Source organism: Papilio polytes, unplaced genomic scaffold (genome assembly GCF_000836215.1).
Source record: "Papilio polytes unplaced genomic scaffold, Ppol_1.0 DF821289.1, whole genome shotgun sequence".
Lineage (NCBI taxonomy): Eukaryota > Metazoa > Arthropoda > Insecta > Lepidoptera > Papilionidae > Papilio > Papilio polytes.
The window spans coordinates 953,242-973,564 of record NW_013527915.1 but is presented as its reverse complement, the minus strand read 5'-3'; the positions used below and the strand labels follow the sequence as shown (position 1 = coordinate 973,564).

Genomic DNA, 20,323 nt, shown 5'->3' with positions numbered 1-20,323 from the left:
TAAACCTTATTCTATCGAATAAAGGCGCATTCTCCTAGAATCTGACTCAAGGAAAGGACGATGAATTGATACTAAAACGAATCAATATCGCTCCTCGCTGGAGGAATTGTTTTCTAATTAATCATCTGGTGCACCAAAAGCTTTATTTCAGTTCTAGGTATTAATAAAATGTGATTCATGTTCTACTTCAGTCCACAATTATTTTGTAATTAGTTTCCTTTCAACTTGGTTCTCTTGCTCGCCATAAATTGTACTTAGAGCTTTAAACCGATATAGATTTAACAATATGACAATTGTAAATACGAAAACATCTTGTAAAATACTTCCTAAGAATTAAATTGTATATCATATCGTATTTAAGACACCGTTGTAAACAATTAAACCTCGGTTTGTTTTCGGAATAAAATGTATCCATTGAAAATATGCGATTTTTGTTAGATTGTCATCAAATAAGAAATGACAATAAATACAGAGTACTTGTATAATTTCAAAAAAGTTTATTGTAAATTAAATTTCGGGGCGAAGTTGGTTTACGTTCGCAGCGCTGATATGTTGCGTGGAGCATGTTGGTACGGCTTACCGCATTCGATAATGACGTATGACGTCATATAACTTAGACCTAAAATGGCAATGTTCAACATGCGATGTTAAACGTAACTTTTATTGTATATTCGTGCGTAGCTCGCGTCAACCTCTCTTAACGTTACTAATTCGCTGTATTTTAATTTGTGGAAATTTTACCTTAAATTTTTATACGCTACGAGCTATTAAGTGACAGTAACATGTTTTTATCACGGTAACATTTATTTTTATATTTATGGTCAATTTTATGGAGACTTTTAGTTGCTGGCCTACAAAATTTACCGACATTATTGTACATAAACTTAAACGTATTTGTTACTTAGGACGCCTAAAAATAACCGTTATAAAATGTACTATTCGTTGACGCCACAGAGTAAATATATAGAATCACTTACCGGTCCGAACTGTTCAAAATAATTCTTTACATCTTCAAGCGTTGTGGGTGCTGAGAGCCCTCCGACAAAAATTTTCTTTGTCCTGGTCACCATCTGTGAAAAATAATCACATCATTAACGTGACTTGATAACTGTAATTGGCGTTTCACATATATTTTATCGATAGTTAATTTTAACAATAGGAAAACGTCTTTGACAATAATAAAGTCAAAATAGTCCTACAAATTTATCTGGCCTAGTGTTAATGGTGCTGAAATCACTGTAAGGTCTCGCAGAAAATATAAAAATGTATTAAGGTAATGAAAATTTACTATATAAAATCTTACAGCACATCTACAGTCCGACATGAATCTAGTAACACCTTTTGATATTATCTACGAACTGTTGTTAAATTGTACTTTTACAGGCCAGATAAATTTGTCGCACCACTGATTGATTTGAAATTAATACGTCGTAGAAGTAGATATACCCGTTTCTATTTCCTTTTAGATACGATATAAACAAAATCTTTGTCTTGTAACTGACATTAATCACGTTAAAAGAATAATATTATGATGAATTAAATAAAGATTATGCCTAATAGCTTCTAACGTAAAAATTATTACAATAGAAGGAACCAAGAGCGGTCGAAATGTAAGAATAATTACTGTTAATACATTATGCATGCCACCGTCCTCGCACAGAGGTTACCGACGGATATCTTTCAAAGAAAGAATATTACCTAAGCAATTATTCTAAAGGTAACTACCACTATCTTATTGCTTTTATAAAAATATTCCTGACTATGTATTTCACGTTGTATAAATTAAAACTACAAGATTTATTTCATTATTAAATGTTTTCCTTGAATATGATTTTAAAAGGGTATATGTGTTAGATTTGTTTTTGAACATTACGGTTGGACCACTACAGAAATTTAATACGAATTCTGTCGATATATTATGAAAGCGTTCTCACCAATATTCGTGATAAGCCCTCAACTGTACGCATCGATACAAAATGCTATTTTAGTACCATAATATTCTAAGAAATATTAAAAGACTATTACTAATATCAAAACTGGAAAATATCATATTAAAATTTAATTAACATTGAACGTATCGAACAATTGGAGCCAAGACGTTTGACAAAAAAATATAATAATGTCAACATAGTAAGTCTAATCTCAAAGGCACTGTTCTACACGTTCTTGAATATCTATGAGACGTAACGATATAAAAAAAAAATACGGGATAAGTAGACAATGGTCGTCGAAGCTGGGGGATTTCCCCTTTAGCGACATAGACGAAGTTCTATATAGTAATTAGCAGATACAACTCAGCAGTTACGACTCAAATAGATGTAAGAAAAGGGTATATCGAAGCTTTATCTCTTAGCACAAAAGATCTTTGAAAAAACCCGTCAAATATATTTTGTCTTGAAATTATTCTCTACCCTAATTTTAATGTTAAGAAGATTAGGTTTTATTTTTAATTTATAACTTACAATATGAAACAACTTTTTGTTCATAGAATTACTAAAAATTTGTTTTAAAATTTTTAAGGACATAGATTATTTGTCCAGAAAAATAATTCATATTTATAACATTATCTTCATTTTGTGTACGTATTACAGAATCATTTCATTATGTTTTTACTTGGAATTGAAAATTTTCGATCAGTAGATAGACCCGAGAAAATATAATTACGTTTTAGCGAGCAAACCCCATTACTATGAGTGGTAAAAGATAATATCTTCGGCGAAAATTGAATAAAGCAAGATTCGTAAGTCTAATGTAAGTAATATAAGTGAGTAAGTGGGTCCGAAGTACAGCGACGATCCCAAACGAAATCACACTCAAAATATACGTAAATGATGAATAAGGGGCATGCCGAGAGGGGCGCTACGTGTCCAAGTGGCGCCCTCCCCCTACTCGAGCCAACCTTGCTCCGTGGATCTTGAGCCAACATTGCCCAGCTCCGCTCCCTCTATCACGTCTTTTTAAATCGTGGTGTCATTCAGCTCTTAAACTTTGTACGTTACACCTCATTAAAACTCACCAATTAAGCGAGCTCCTAGTTTCTCTTAACTTTAAACAGAAAATTGCAACGAATCCTCAATTGCTCGTTCAGCAAAATGTTTTAAACGTAATTAATAATAAACAGTCGAGTCAGTTAAACATAAATCATTCCGGCTCGTTAATGAATTTTATTACAGCTAACAATATGGGGAAAATAAATAAAAATTTAATAAGAGGCATTCATTAATGGGATTGTAAAGGGTGGTCCCGTGGGAGCGAGTGTCAGGTCAGCCGGCGGCCGCGTCAGCCGAAACTGTTCGCAATTACCTTAAATGTGGACAACGCAGTACATTCCGTAGGGAAAATTATTATTCACCGCATATACAATTTTTGCTTCGCTCTAAATTGGAACTCACTAGCAGCGATTGTTTGAATTAATTACCGCGCCTGATATCAGTTGCCTTTAACAACATGAATGAATATCGATTATAACATTAACTACTTTATTCTTATTTATATTATTATAACTAAAAGATTTTCCACGGAAAAGAAAATTATTAACTTAGATTTGTATATGTAAGTAATGTCTTGTTCTTGTAAATAGTTATGTGGCTTTAATCGCTTTGAACTTTTATAGCTTTGTGCCACGTATTATAAATGAATATTTTTTTTATAATAAAGTAAATATTTTCAAATATCCAATTCCTTGTTACAATATTTTATTATAAACCAAACCAATTACGCGTCGCAATAAACAAGGAGCAATAAAATTGAGCGCCATAGTGGCTCATGATTCAAAAATTTTAAATGTATGGCCATAAACACGAGCGGCGTCCATCACGCGGATAAACGACATTATCCGTCCTCTCGTTAACAGCGCCCTGTTATTCCTCGTAGCCATTTCGCTGTGAAAAATACAACAATTTAATTTAGCCTAACTTGACCGCGGCCGAAAGCAAACAGCGAACGGCCGCAGCTCAACAAAAAGCGACACACATCAATTACGCGGGAGTCCGGCGCAGCGCAGCGGCCGCCGTGTCCCTTTACGCGACAAACACGCCCGCAACTTACTCTAACTCAATTCATAATACTCCGCCGCCAAGCTACATGTGACGTCGTTGAATTTTTTAAATTTTCCACGTGGACCAGAGCGACGCGAGAACGACATAAAGCGATACAATTCCACAGCCGGAAAAATGAAACCGCGCTACATTTTGTCAGTTTGAATTTACAATTTAGTTAAATTGCCAAACACAATATCTCGAATGTCGAATGTACGCGTGCATTAATAATTGTCAAATATTATGAACACAAACGAACATATTCGTATTCGGGATTTATTAATTAAAAAAATACCATCCACTTGTAATCATTTTAGATGCACTAGAGTCAAGTTTAGTTATATCTAGTTTAATACAAAAGTTATCATGTTATAATTGGTAGAACATATCGATTATGTTTTTGAGCACAGCCCAAACAATAACACAGCTCCAAAAAAATATGTCAATACAAGACACTAGTATTATAAACAACTTTCGTTGTATGTACATACATATTTCGAAAGCTCAATTTTCTAAGGTCAGGTATTTTAAAATAAAAAAGGGTGCTTCGCATTAGGTAGGAAACAATATTAATCAATTTTTACACAGAGGCAATCATTTAGGAGGAACATGGCACGAGGCACACAAAGGTCGTCCACGACGCTGAACGCTGACACAGCATTTCATTTCGCCGGCACCGGCCGCACTCTCTGGTTTACGCGCCTGCTCTTTGTCTTTCCGAACAAATACGCTCTTTGAAGTAACTACTTTTTCATTATTATTTCACAATATGATATATTATTTCGGTTTAGGAAGATTAAAAATGTAAAGAAATTGTAAATTGAATTATGATTCATTGAGAGAGACTAAAACTTGATCTTATTAAAAATTAAATATGAATTACTTTGCTTCCTCATTGTTTAATATTAACTTTGCTTAAATAGTTAAAAAGCACTAATATACACTTCAGTGCTTAAATAATTTCCAAAATAGAACGGGAATATGCTCAGTGTGCGACGAAAGTGCAATGAATATTCTACAAAGATAGGGGAACGATCTCGTCGTCTCGTGTCGCACCACCTTATCTTCTTCACAGGTCATTAGGTCTCGCAGGGGCTGCATGCCAACAGATCTGTGCAATTTGTAACAATACGGAGACGGCGTGGATGGTAAATGGTGATACCAGGGCTTACGTTGCCAGTCCCGTTAGCTCGCTACGAGACTAAGATGCGACGTGGAATAAGTACCTAGTCGGCTGTGGCGTGCGACGAGGCGTCAGGCGACGCAAGACACTAACCGCGTACGTTCTAAATGGCAGACATTAACGAAACATTATTGCTTCTCGGCTTCACCAACACTTGCACAGTATTAATCTCTATCTCGTTCTGATGCACGCTGTCTGTTGCGCTGTACACTAGATAATTCCGAGAATAACTGGCGTTGGCTCGCCCGAGTATTGTTATATCAAAGTCGGAATGACTTAATATATTGAGACATGTAAATCGCTGACGAGCGCTTCACTCATTTTATAAGAGACCGCTCCGGTCGAGTTATCTCGCTGCTGCAGTTGCGTTTCTATAGACGTCTGAGATGAAAGGAAATATGATTGAAGGAGCTACTTAATCCTATCGTACATACAACGTTATTATACGACGAGAGTGTGAATAAAAATTCATAGCGAATTACCGTACGTTTTCATTCAATACCCGATAAAGCGAACACAAACGAGAAGAAACGAAGTAAAAAAGTGGGAATGCATGTAAATGAACAAACTTTTCTGAATTACATCGTGAGTTGAATAAATAACGCGTGATAGATGTGTTTATAAGTCCACGAAAAATTTAAAGATGCTCCGAACACGTACATGATGATCAATTAATACGGTTGTATAATTGTGCGCATTATTTTTGACCTATTAATTTCACGTTTAAGAACAAAATACTTAACAAATCTATAATTAGTGTGGCATGTCATGTTTAACGTAGATTAACAAATAAGCGTCGTACGAAAATGTAACAATTTAGAAAGTATATAAAATCTAGCCAGATGTGAACATACTTCAGGAATGGTTATACGAGCGCTCACAAAACAATAGGCACATTTAGCCGTCTAAAAAGAGAAATGGCTTGGTGCACTTGTCATCGAAAGCCATTCGAAACATCGGAATGACTCCATATAAGGGTTCAACATTAGTAGGTATATGTACACATCTTTGTGCACGATTCTTTTGTGCGATGGCACCCAGCGAGTGGATGAAAGCGAGACGTCGAGATGCTGTGTCACTTACTCCCCTTCTTACTAAATGCAAAAACACTGCGACTCTACACAGCCTAGCCTATTGTTAAGATTGACTGCGACGCCTTTGTTTCAAAATATGAAGACAGATACCAAAAATTACTAGTGTAGGGAAAATTACCCGAGATTATAATTCAAAGATGAGAAAATGTTTAAATATTACTTAGCCAAAAAATATAAATTAGTAGTGCTGTGAAAAAGTTTTCAAAGTCTTATTCTTAATGTAAAAAATTATATCCTATTAAAAGTGAAAGATAAAAGATATATTTCGAGTTTTACTTTTTGCTACGCGTAATCAAATAAAACTTGATTTTATGTTTCGAGCCAAATTATAAGCCGAGGGGAGGGCGAAATAAAAAGTGAATAATGAATGCGGAGGCCGAATCCGGGACCGCGCGACCGTAGCAATTATTTTGTTTCGAGTGCCATCAACATGGTTCGTTCTTTCAAATTTTCATACATTAAGCAAATGTCGAGAATGCGTAATAAGGATCTAAATGTTGTAAGCCGTCGCGGGGTTGCTAAGAGCCTTCATTTATACCCCGAGGGACCGGACAACCGGACATATTTCAAACGGACTCCAGTTTCAATACATTGTAATTACATGTACAAGCATATTTTTAAATATTTATATACAACTCTCATTTGTATGCTATTGTGACCTAATTACCCTCAAAAACAACGATTACTAGATTTTTTTAACATTTTGATAACAATTATTTTTTTTAGACAAAACTCTTAAGATAAATTAAAATTTTTTGTTCAACATAATACATTAACGTAATAAATATTGTGCTAGTTAATAAAGTATTATTTTAATATTATTACCCTAAAACAAATGCCTTATGGTGTTAACTATTATAAAGTCAAATATAAATATAAAAGAAATACTGCATGAAAAGAGAGCACAATATAAGACTCACCCTTTAACAATACTTACCATCCTTTTTCTCTTAACCATTAGCTATACAAATATTTGCCGTACTAAAAAAATATCTTACATCACTCCACAACTTCTTAGCGTCTCTAAAGACTTTTGATCTCTTACAAACAGGTACTAGAAAATGTATGGCGCTATTCGCGTAGTGTAAATAAATACAAACTACAGAAACAAGTGTCGCCTATGACGGAGACTGCGTACAAAACATGCAATCCCTATGAATGATTGCCGTCTCACTGAACTCTATATGCCTCGTAGCCGTATTTTTTTCCCGAATCCCTACTAAAAGGAAACGACGGCTTTATGCGAAGACAATGCAAAATGAGCCATCCCACGTACGTGTAATAGTTGAATTTAGTGTGCCACTTGTAGCGAGGGTTGAACGTTTTCGTCTCCACATCGGTCGATAGTGTTGACGAACAAAATAAGCTCCCCTCCGGGCGGGAGAGTGCGGTGTCAAGAGGCTATAGGATTAAACTTAAACTGGGTTTGCCCGCAGTTTAATTATACAAAAGGTATGTACTTACTCACGTAGTACTTGCGAAAATGTTCTGTTTCTCCGACGTAACTTTGAAATGTGTTAATTATATCCTTTGCGTCGGATTCAAGTGCAAATGGAATTTCAAATTTGATTCAATAATTAACATATCGCGTAACAAAATGTATGTAGATGTATTTATGCTACTATAACTTTCTTTAGCATTGGAGTTAAGTAATATTATTAAACAACATTTGACTTTTTTAATTTTGTTATATTTTATTCTATCACATCAAATGTTATTAAATAAATGAGACGGAAATAAAATTGAACATTTACTTTCATGATAACGGCATTGTAATCTTCTTAGATTTTTAATATTAAAAATCGTATGAGAATAAATCCCATTCTTCCCTCTTTTTAACATATATTTAGAATTGAATACTGTAATCGAATAATGATATGCATATACAGGTTGATTCTTAACGGAGTGATTTTGTGGAGTTAGAGGATTTTTTTGTGAAAAGCAATAACTTTAAAACTATAGAAAATCGCCAACATACTGTGCGCTTAAGTGATAGTTATTGTGGTCTTCTAACTCCACAAATTAGTTGATAAAGAATCACCCTGTATATTGATACCATGGGGTAATGCTAATATTGATTTTTAATATGAGGAAGTAGGATTAAACTAATTAAATGTCGAAATTTGTGCCCCCAAGAATCTACAAAGAAATCTATGGAGTTAATAAAAGAAAAAGTATACGGGAACGTTAGATGTCATCGGCTCCCTTAATTGTTCGCATAAGTCGGTGATATGATTTCATACAGACAGATGAATGGCCTGGAATACTTTTGTTCTTGCTCCCCTATATGACAGATTTGGTCCTGTTCCACATACTACGTATGTGTTTGATCACGGTTCATTCGAGTGATTTAGTATTCAGGACTCACACGGAAGTAATTTTAGAACCAAACTTTTTCATGTTCGATTTTAAATCAAATATTCGATGTAGAAAAAATGAATGATGAACCAACAAAAAAAGCAAATAATGTTAAGAGCAGGCGCACGTCTTTGACTAAACTATCGCATAACTTTTAAGTCTGGCTTTGATTCCTATGAGCTTATATGGAAGTGCGCACACCACTCGATTTTTAATTGTGCAACTAAACAGTTAAATTGGCTGCGAAACAATCGACAATCGTATAACAGTTGTGCGCTATTTACTTGTTTTTTTTTTTACTTTCTAGTATAATTAAACAATTTATTATGGGTTGAAAGCTAGTAACAATAAAGTCATTAGGGTTCGATTTTATTACCATTAAGCTAGTGTATTAAAAATGTATGAATGAATCGACTAAATTTAAAATAATAGGTACAAATGGAAATGAATAGACAGATACAACTTTGAATAGAGTTTAAAAATCTCTATTGCTTTTTGTGGATTGAATAAAAGAGCAGTGGAATGGCATCGTGAAAGACAGACGAATGGATTTTTATGAGTGGCACGACATAAAGCTAGTTAAATACTCTAGTACTTGCGCTAACTAGGGTTCCGACAGCAACAGCATAGCAACGACTAACGAAATATCTACAATTTTAGCTATGTATTCAATTATTTGTCTTCTGTAACACTCTTTAGAATTCGTTTTACTTTGAGCTTGTTTTATCTCGAGCACTTCATAGTCCGGTTCAAAATAGAAATCAAAAAATTCGTTTTTAAATTTAATATTTTTCAAGCAATTTTAACATCTAAAAGTTACAGTCAATCGCAGTTTACTACTGGGTAACATTTTTTCTAATATGGGAATATGAACATTGAAATTACTTAAGTATTTACATTCGTTTTTTTACCAGCGAAGCAACATTTTTAAGGTTTATAAATTCACGTTAAAACCATTACGAAAATACTATGTCGTTGCGCAAAAAAATCATGCACAATTAAAATTATTTTAAGCGGAGTAAAACTTTTAAAAAATGAAACCATTATTTTTGCAAAAAGATTTTTCTTGTTTGGCGACGTTGTTGCTAGTGCCAAATTGAGGCTTAAGTCGGGGTTGCAGTTAATTGTAATAACCTTCCGGCGTAGCGCGCGGTGCGGGCGGAGGTGGGCTGGGGCGGGCGGAGGTAGGGTGAGGTGCAGTAGGGCGGAGGGTCGGGAGGCGGGCGAGTGCGTTGCGCAGGCGCATCGTGGCCGGCACTCGAGCACGCGCCGCCACTCGAGCGCCCTCGAGCGGCACTCGGCGCCCGCCGCGTCGAATTGAAAAGATACCTACGCCGACACCGCACTGAATATTCGCTCACGTATCAAAACCGTAAAATGCAAATCTATGCAGTGCGGTCGTCTAGAGTGCTCAGCGGGCCCCGGCTCGCGCCACGTTTCATCAAATGCAATCTGACTCGAATTATCATACCCAAGTAGTTAGCGGAGTGATTGTTAAAAAGGTTGCTAATAGAAATATTCATTAATAAATGTTGACCCTTCAGAGTAATTTCAATTGTAAAAAGAAGGCAGCCAAGTCAGCAAAGAAGTCACCTGATATTTAGTAGACATATTTTAAGCTTCTATTGCATTAGGTCACAAGTAACCATTTTCCAGACAAATTGGATCACAATACTTTAAATTTAACTATATCGTTATCATCGTAACGTTAACTGTAGGTACATTTGTCGAAGGAAGCTTACTTTCTAAACAAACATTAGTTCAATTAGTTTGCAATTACCATCAGTTTGCATTATAGAACTTTGTTACGCGTCTTTGTTTGCACAACCTATTAGTTTTCCTCTAATTCAGCGAATGTGTACAAAATCAAATTACGATGTCCATCTAGCTGGCCTAATAGTTTCTCGGACACGGTAATAGAAAACGCAAACGAATACGACGCGACGCGAGATAGAGACAGGTCACGGCGCGGTTGACGTACAAACAAAACTCGCATATTGAAACATACAATTTATAACGCGAACAAGCCACGTTGAAATGGATTTACCGATGCAAACCTGCTCGTCTTTGATGAGGATCTATTTTAGGACGCGCTCCGAGCGAACTGTAACATTCCAATATTCCAATCGATATATTATTATTACATTCGAATCAGAATCGATGGCGCGTTATAAAATTTATTACGTACTCGTCCACCCGATGTTTCTTATTTGTAAACAGGCGCTTGAGCAACTTCTAGCGTAGCTGCCGATAATGTTTGATGTCTCGTTAAAAATAAAATCGCTCGTAAATTGACACGAATAAATCCGTGTTACGTTAACTAATTTGTCGACTGACACGACGAGGGGCAATACTGAAATAATTTTCGACGACGTTCGACGTTATGGATTATAATTATTAAAAATTTTAATTAGACAAGGAGCTGGATTACTTTGACGTTATTTTTATCTTCCGTAATGAAACAAAAATTTGTATCAGCTATTTCCAATTTCAAATAACTATAACAAATATTTATTTTATAGATGCCCGCAAATAAATTCAAAAGCCGCAATATAATGCATTGGTCGGTCCTAATCGTATGTCACAGATTTAGGTGGCACGCTAAAGTTTCGTGTAATCCACTGTAGGTAGACAAAAGTCCGCAGTGTCTTTTAGGCACGCCTACTCAGTATGCAAGCGTTTTCCTACACATCCGTTATACGCGACCGCGGAAGGAGTTCTGTACACAAAATAGTGTATTTATGTTCACTTCTTTTGGAATTCTTAGTCGCTGGCGACTCTTTGTGTTGATATATTGGGGTCGAGCGCGGAAAATACGTGCTTTACCAAAGCAAAACTACAAAAAATGTTACCGATTGTGGTTTTTAAAGTGAAACAGAACAAAACTAATTTATGTACAGTGATAGGTTTGTTCAAATGAATTAAAAGTTAAAGTAATCTATTTTTATATTGCAAACATTGAAGTAGTTTATCAAAAGGATAATCAACGTAGGCAAAGCCTACAAAGCCTCTACGCATCTTCTACGACAGGGCTTCTAATTTATAGTGGATTTATTTTTGCATAGTTTATTTACTACTAATGTACGATATCAACATTTCGTAAAATCAGGAGAAATTTATGTTCCAAAAGCATCAAAAATTTTATAAGTCAACTTTAGTTAAAAACATTTTTCGTATGGACAAAATAGTGTAGTAGTAAGTAAATGAACAAGCGGATAGCGTAGTTCGAGATATTCGCCGCACTAATCTCCATTTTAAGAACGGTCGTACGATTCTCGAGCCTAGGATTACGGAACTTGCGTGACACTAATTAAGTCGGAATTAAGAGCGAGCCTATATCAAGAACCGCGACGGGAGTTATAAATGAAAGGGTATTACGCATGTTTAGTTGTACAACGATCTCGTCGGGAAATATTGACAGAATTATACGAGTTTTGAGTATTATTTTCGTAACATTACAACAATGTTTTCGTTTACATGTTTGTTCAAGATTATGAAGTACATCTCGCAAACGTAGCGCTTTTCGTTCATTGTGCGTAGAACACGAGATTTGAATATGTGTCATTATTTCCGTAAGATGACGTAAGCGTTTCAAGACAAGGGAGAATAATCACATCTCACTAATATTATAAATGAGAAAGTTTAGATGGATGGGTGGATGGATGGATGGATGGATGGATGGATGGATGGATGGATGGATGGAAGGATGGATGGATGGATGGAAGGATGGATGGATGGATGGATGGATGGATGGGTGGATGTTGATTAGACTTTGTAGCCTAAAGTGCTGAACGGATCTTGATAAAATTTGGCAAATATCTAGATGATAGTCTGGAAGATCACATAGGCTACTTGCTTTTGTTTTTTTAATACTACGCGGACGGTGTCGCGGGCGGAAACTAGTAATCACATCACATAAAGTTATATTGACAGATATTTTGAGTCAGTAAATAAAATAACAATGTTATAACTTCTACGAATCGATAGGTAGACTGAAACTTTTCATGGAACCTGTTACTGTATTTAACAGTATAAATTGAAAATAAATCAATTTTGTAAAGGTTACCCTCTGTTATTTAAAGTTAGACAAAGTTCGTCAAAGTATGATGTCAATATGATATTTATATAATCCTTTAAGAGAAGCGTGAGTCTAACATAAATCCCTCTTAGTTGTAACTTTCACTAAAGTAGACAGTCACTTTTGATGGCTTTCAACATTGACGAGCTAAAGCGAGTTTATTGAAACTTTTATACTTATTAACTTATCTATTAAAGACTTAGTGATCGTTGAGTTATCGAAATTCAACCTTACATCTTTAAATTTAATTTAACTTTATTATCTTGTAATACATTTAAGTTTTCATTGCATCTTTTTCACAGAAATGTTAACTACTAACGAACCGCTCTAGCTACGCCCGGGTAGCAAAGAATATATGTCTAGTGTCTTCCCTGTCATATCCATACCCTTCCCGTTGATGCAAAATGTAGCTTATGTTTCTCAGTGATAGTGTAGCTTTCTAATGGTGAAACAACTTTCAGAATTAATAGTTAACAGATCAAAGTATATACGATTCGGATTTCTGTTGGTTAATTGGAAAAGAATGTATTGTAAGGCATAGTTTCGGCATCAGTTAGGCGTGGTATTGGAGCTCCATGTATCCGATGTTAAGCTCCTCGTGAGCGCCTAATCCCTGCGCCTGCCTAACGCGACCGGTTAGACCCACTACGTAAATTTGTGTAATTTCGGATCTAGGCCAAGTGCCAAGGGATCGGGCCGCCTCACAGCAATAGTGATTGATATGACTGTACCGATCTAACTCCGACGGCTTATACACTCACACTCGAAAACAAAAGAAAGATACTTTGTAACATACCGGAATTTTGACAGCCGACTTCAAACATTATAATTTAGTTGTTCTTTTTTTGTATTATAGTCAAACGAAGATATCTGACCCGACGTTAGATTATTTTTTTTAAAAACATACATGTTTCTTGACAAACTTTCATGAATATTATATCCTAAAAGTTGTTGTGTCGGCCATTTAAACGTACTGTTACTCATAGTTTTGTTACATTATAAATAAAAAATCATTCATTTCGATTAATTTATTTTTAGTCCTGAATGAAATTACCTACAATGGCACTTGTTGAAAATAATTACATTTTGGTTTTACCTTTCAGAATTGTGGTTTTGATTTTAAGTGTTAAACGATCGTATTTTGTACTACATTGCTGTAACAGGTATGGATCTCATGTACAGAGTATTTAATTTATTCGTTATTCACGATTATTAATACGTGTTGGACGGTAATGCCTCTTGAAATTTAATTGACCCCGTTATTTTGACCGTCATTATTGTTTCAAAAAGTGATTTAATATATATAATTGAGTTTATCATTATTTTATTTGTCAGTTTAAGTAAAGCCATTTTATACTGTTTAATGTACATATTTGGGATCATCAATGGCTAATAACATAATTACAGTTCAACTACTTTTTTGTTTTTAAATAATCTGTAAAAACAAGCAAATGTTTACGGACAAATTATTGAAATCGCATATATAAAAATTCATCTGTAAACCGTATCTTGAAATCCGATGAACCTCTTTCAGCAATACTGAAAACGTCTAAATAAATTGTGTGGAAAGAAACGAACAAAACCTCCGTCAGTTTTGTAAATTACAATAAACCGTGAAACAGATCGTGAGCAGAATTCGTGATACCTCTCGAGCTGACGACAATAGGCTTACAGCCGCCGGCCGAGCATCCCGCCGCTCGTACACAACAACCAATGCTGGGAGCTTTGCACCTATTAATTTAACCATTTTCATGATATAGGCATGTTATTGGTTTCCAACGATACCGACTCGTGTTTTTAAATTAACACCAAACACTCCATTTTATTCCATATATCATTCTAATAAGTACTCGTTCAACAATGTTGTATTGATATAAAAATACAAAAGACCATCCATGAATGCCTCCGAATAGATTAGGACATGATAACGGCGCATCGTCGGAGCAGATCGACCTCGTTATTATTTGATAGGTCCCATGATGTAAATCCCCGCGGCACGCAACATTTTTGGCGTTTACTCGTCACAATAAGAACCACATAACGCTGTATTCTATTATCCGTGACGAACGACCTTACCAAGCTAAACACGAATATGAATAAAGGACTTCTAAAGCTCAAAAACGAAACCATTTCCCGACGAAAGGCTGAAGGATTTAGCTTCATCACGCACAAATTTGTGCAAAAACTATTCTATTTAAGCAGGTAAGTGAAAGACCCGCGGGTGATTGTAATCGATGAGTTGGAATATAGTCGATAAAAATTGAATTTATACCTTTTTTTTCGTTAACGACGCGAGGACACGCCGAAGTTTTACCTATAAAGCCATCCTATTTACAGAGTTGGAAATTCTATTTGCTTAAAGGTCGATCGGAGGCAATATCGTGGACGTCGCGCTGCGGGCGGGAGATGCAATAAGCGGAGCGGCCAGCGGCGAAGCCGTCGCCAATTTAAAGAAAGCCCACTGAACCGAAAGACAAGCGCATTGGCGGCTCACGAACCCCGCGCCCGCGTTCCCCCTCAACTCTCTAAGGCTCCTCATATAATTTTCAATCCAGCGAGCTTTAAAATCGATTGCTCTTTGTAAGTGCAAAACAAAACACACGACCGCCGTCTCTCCTACGCCACAGCTAAATTAACGTATTAATAAGAAAATTTGCGCCTGAAAGGATAACGGTTCAAACGCGTTCTAATATTTATAGTTATACATCTATCGTTACCGCAAATTTTAGACTATAAGGAGAGGAAGTAATATATCCCTACATTTATTAGGATTTTGTTGTAAAATAGCCAATTAGCAAGAATTAAAATTATAAATGAAGTAAAAAGTAACAGTTATTTTTGCATCATCATAATCATTGTCAGCCATAGGTCGTCCACTGCTCAACGTAATTTCTGCACATTTGTATTAATACATTAATAGAGAAATATTAAAAAGTTGTAAAAATAAGTGTAAAGCACTCTATCTGTGGGTTTAATACCTATTTAATAAAGGGGTACATCGTAAATCTACGCATTCAAACTTAACACAGCGTCTTATTGGGCTTTTCTCTTGCCGACGGTTAGCAATTAATGCGCTATGATCATAGAGGAAGTTTTACAACAGCAAGTATTGAAACTACATAAGTATGAAAGTTTGGAGTTCGGAGTTGCCGGCGTTCGACTGTGATATGACTTTAATATGTGTTAATGGAATTTGCAGTTTAAATTTTAAATAGTATTTTGCTACAAAATAAGTTTTTAATGTTAAAATAATAATCCGAGCAACAAAATGCAATCGCAATGTTTCTTAGAATTAAAAAAACATCAAAAAGCAAATTGGGCCAGTACTGCATGATATCTTTTAAAAAGAAATCTACGACATGTTTTTGTAATGAAAACATGATTATCAGCAATCATATAATGTCGGTATACCCGCAGTAGCGCGATAGCGGACAATGCTCGATAACCCTTCCATTACGGTGGGGGAGCGAGCCCTACGTTGGGGAGAACAATGGTTGTTTTTATTCATAAATTACATCGCCATAGTTTTGGTTGTCCCATAAAGCTCCGCTATGTTTCTATGCCTACTTACAAAGTTAAGTATCAAACAAATATGCCCTTAAATGAAATTTCAGGTCGCCGACGTTTGGAATTTTTGATGAAATTTCTTCAAAATTTAATTACGGCAAAATGTGAAATATTATCTTGTAGGTACTTGCCCTAAAATGTCAAAGCAATTTTAAACAGTTTATTTAAATATATCTTAGATTTATTTAAACTGAATGGTTATTGTAGAGCTGGGTACTGATTGTATAGTACGTTGTGTTAAGTGTAAAAAGTACAGATGATGTGTTACGACATAATGTAACATGTTACACGGTAAGGCTCACCTTGTAACATGTTACATTACGCACACATTAGAAGCAAAATATTTATAACCCAGTATTTTAAATCGTGGTTTTATTTTTTTCCATTTAATATATTTTTCTACATTACCATTAACAATTAAGTATCTTTTTAATAAGTTATCGTAAAATTTGTAACTTCATCTTTTTCTATTAAAAAAATAAATTGTTATAAATTGAAGACAATAGCCGTCTAGAAGAAATTACAAAACTTTAAATGAAGCTGTGAAAAACGGCGTTAACTTTTTTTAGTTGGAAGCGAAGCGAAGAAATAAGAATTTATTTACCATCTTAAAGTACAACTTTTGACTAACCATTAAAAAAATAACCTAACCTACACTCAGAGAAACATAGTAACCATTACTATCAGTGAGGCAGATAATTTTAAATTACTATTTTGAATATATGAAAGTGTTAATCGGTATATTATGAAGATACTAGCTTAGAGTAATTCTGGTATGAAGAGACGTGAATTAATAAGGCGAACCACAACCCTTGCCTCCCGAGGGAAGCAGCAGGCAAGCTGTAATAATAAGCTTCTAAACAAACTACAAGTAATTACAACAAGAACAACCACTATTACATCCTCAAACAACTTGAAGCAACGATGCTCTTGTTCACTTTAATTAAATATTGACAATTTGATAGCAATCGCTTTAAGACAATGCTACATAAATTGTTTAATATATTACATACTTTAACTGCGTTATGTATTTAACGGCGCGAAATTATTGTTAATTTTTGATCGATTAAAAATTCCGCCAATTAATAATTTTGAGTACTGGCATGACAAATGTAAAGGCGGTGATCGAATGACTGCAAATTCGATAATTTAATCGTTTGATTACTTAACTTTAAATATAACGAGTACAGCAAAACAGTTGCGTATTGGTTTACTAAGATATATCGAAATACAAAATTGTTGAAATCGGACCCAAGGGATGTAATATATCATAGCGACCAAAATCACAGCCGACTGAGCTGTGCGTGAGACATTCGAATTTCATCTATCATCATTGCCGCTCCTCGATCATTAACCATGTTTACTCTGTGCTACAGACAAGAACATCGTATTGCTGTTAGCGTCACTAAATTTCTGACAAACCGATAATCTATTGCTATCTTTTATCATCGACTAGTTTTCGCCCGCGAGGAAATATAAAATAATAAAAAACATAGCCTATGTTACTCTCTGACAACGTAGCTTTTTAATGGTGAAAGATTTTTTTAAATCGACTCAGTAGTTTTTGAGTTATTTCATTTCAATCAAACAAAATAATTAGTGCAGATTTCGAAAGCTTTTTCAGTATTACATCCATAAATGTTTTAGAAGCTATTATTGTTTATTGCTAAAAGAGGATTCAATCTTGTTAATACATGTGTACAATTCGAAGCAATTGTGTCGACTGTATAATAAATATTGTAGAACTGTAAAAAAAACTTTTTGAGTTAAATTCTATCACCACTTACCTTAACTTACCTTATGAGTCGTAGATCCATTTAGAAAAAGATACCGATTGATAGTCATAAACGAATAGGTAATGAACACAAACATTTTAATAATCGAAATAAATTAGAATAATATTACCAGATCATGTCGCAAAAGAATAAAGAGTTTTTAAGCTTTTAATGAGTCAATATTTTCAATCATCCCACTTAAAAGATTGCGAAGTAATAAAAAATACATGGGATTTATCGCAAATAAATTACTTTGTATTGTTGCGTAGGCGATACTTCGTATTACCGGGTACTTCTACGACTTGTGAAAATGTATCCGCTACGATATCGCACGCGTTTGACGTGTTACGACAAAGTTTTCATTGTTGTTAAAATCAGAGATGACCATCGCAAAATAACGTTAACAAAGTCAAAACGCTAAATAAAAAAAATGTGTGGCGTCGGGGATAAAGTTAAAAAAAGTACAGAAAGGATTTGCTACCAGATTTTTTCTATGTTAAAAATGTGATTGATAATTTATATTTTTACTATTTAAATATTTCTGTTAGTTTCAAATGAAAACGTAATTTACGATATTTAGGTTTAATTTTAAATAACTGATATCTGCTTGGAATTGCTGTTTTACTGAGAAAGAACATACATTTTACTTTTGTTCTAAGTTTCAATATTTACAGCCACTTAGAACAAATTGAACCAAAATTTTCGACTGCGTTTCAGAAGTTAGACCGGTTAGGTGCCAGCTAGGTGCAAAAAAGTTCAGTTAAGACACTAAATCTACCGCTACACGTTTGTTTTGGTGCAAACTAACATTAATTTAGTATTATTAGTAAAGTATAATGAATTCACACTTTTCTCATTCAATTTATTTAATAAAATTAAATCTAAGATTAATTTTAACTTTACATTTTTATGAGTAGTTTCGTATAGACCTTTTTTTTCATTTAAGTTTAAAATACTCATTTCTCCTTATCAAATGAAAAGTATTATAATAAGCAATATTTCAAACAATAAATTACATTTTCGTAAATGTAATTAAGGTAATAAATTTGGTGTAATCAGTTTCCAGTCGAAAACATCTATTAAACGGGCTGTGACTAACACAAAACAAATGAAAGATATGCCGCGTTTGTTTTTGATTGACTTTTTGTGAGGAGTCACGCAAAACAAGTATTAAAGCTCTGCATTTTTATACAACGAATTTACCTGCGTTCGAGCATTAATTCCTATTATTACTTCGAACAATAATCTATCGATTAAATTATATTTAAATTTATTTACCTGTTAAAATATTTTTCTTATTATCATTTTATTATTTTTAACACTCATTGTGAAATTTTAAAGTAAAAATATTTTTTTCTTAAAATAATACCTTTTAAATTTTAAAATGCATAAAGAAGGGGTGTTTTTATTTTACAATCAATTTTACATAAAGAAATACACAATTAACCGTATAGATTTTAAGCGCAAGTTAATTTAATTTTAAATTAGAAATAAGTTTAAAGTTTTAAATAGTACAGAACCAATGGTAAACAAACGCTGCACAAGTTTTTATGTGTATGAACGTATACAAAACAAAGCAACAGCTACAGGTCGCCTTCACTTAACTATAAAACTGTACCTTACTGAAGTTATTGCTGGCTTTCTTGTTTCTTAAAACAACGATACAAAAAGATATTTTCCGGAAAGTAATTTATTTGTATTATTTTTGTAACACGCAAATATATCTGTTTACAGACAACCTTTTAAAATTTCATAATTTAATACGATTATTAGTTTGTACTACAAACACCCATTAAATTTATTTTTATTTCTAGATTTAAAAATTGTTAAGTTGATTTTTATTTTTTGTTCGTAAATCTTGTTAGTAATTTTACGCTCAAATTTAAAAATGATATACTAACTGTCTACCGATTATATCTACTGACAGAACTTCTAAAAAGTACATAAACCTAAATTGTTCGGTTAATATCACAGTTACATGCGATCGTACAATTTTATTTCTAGCTCTAAACTTAGCGACGTTTGTCTAATCGCATTAGAAACGTAAATAAAAATGAAATAACATTACGGTCGTAGTCCGACGTATCGGTTTAGTCCAAAGGAAATAGAAACGGCCGAGATTCACACTCAGGGCTTTCGCATGAGCAGGTCGATTAATCTGTTTGTTGTTTTTAGCGAAGGCCGTGAGCGGAGATCGTAGAGCGACTCGACGGCGCCACACGGCCGACGGC

At 34.4% G+C, this 20,323-nt stretch overlaps 1 protein-coding gene across 3 annotated transcripts in view; it reads right to left on the bottom strand.

The window, feature by feature from the left end:
* Positions 1-20,323, bottom strand: part of LOC106109455 (RNA-binding protein Musashi homolog Rbp6) — a 228,009-nt gene that overhangs the window by 122,090 nt on the left and 85,596 nt on the right. For 2 of the 3 annotated variants that reach the window (XM_013290962.1, XM_013290965.1), the window contains exon 4: positions 978-1,070. In XM_013290962.1, the coding sequence (XP_013146416.1) occupies positions 978-1,070 (93 nt within the window). Of the gene's footprint in view, positions 1-977; positions 1,071-7,251; positions 7,454-20,323 lie in introns of those variants that run through there. The other variant, XM_013290963.1, reaches the window with a different exon arrangement.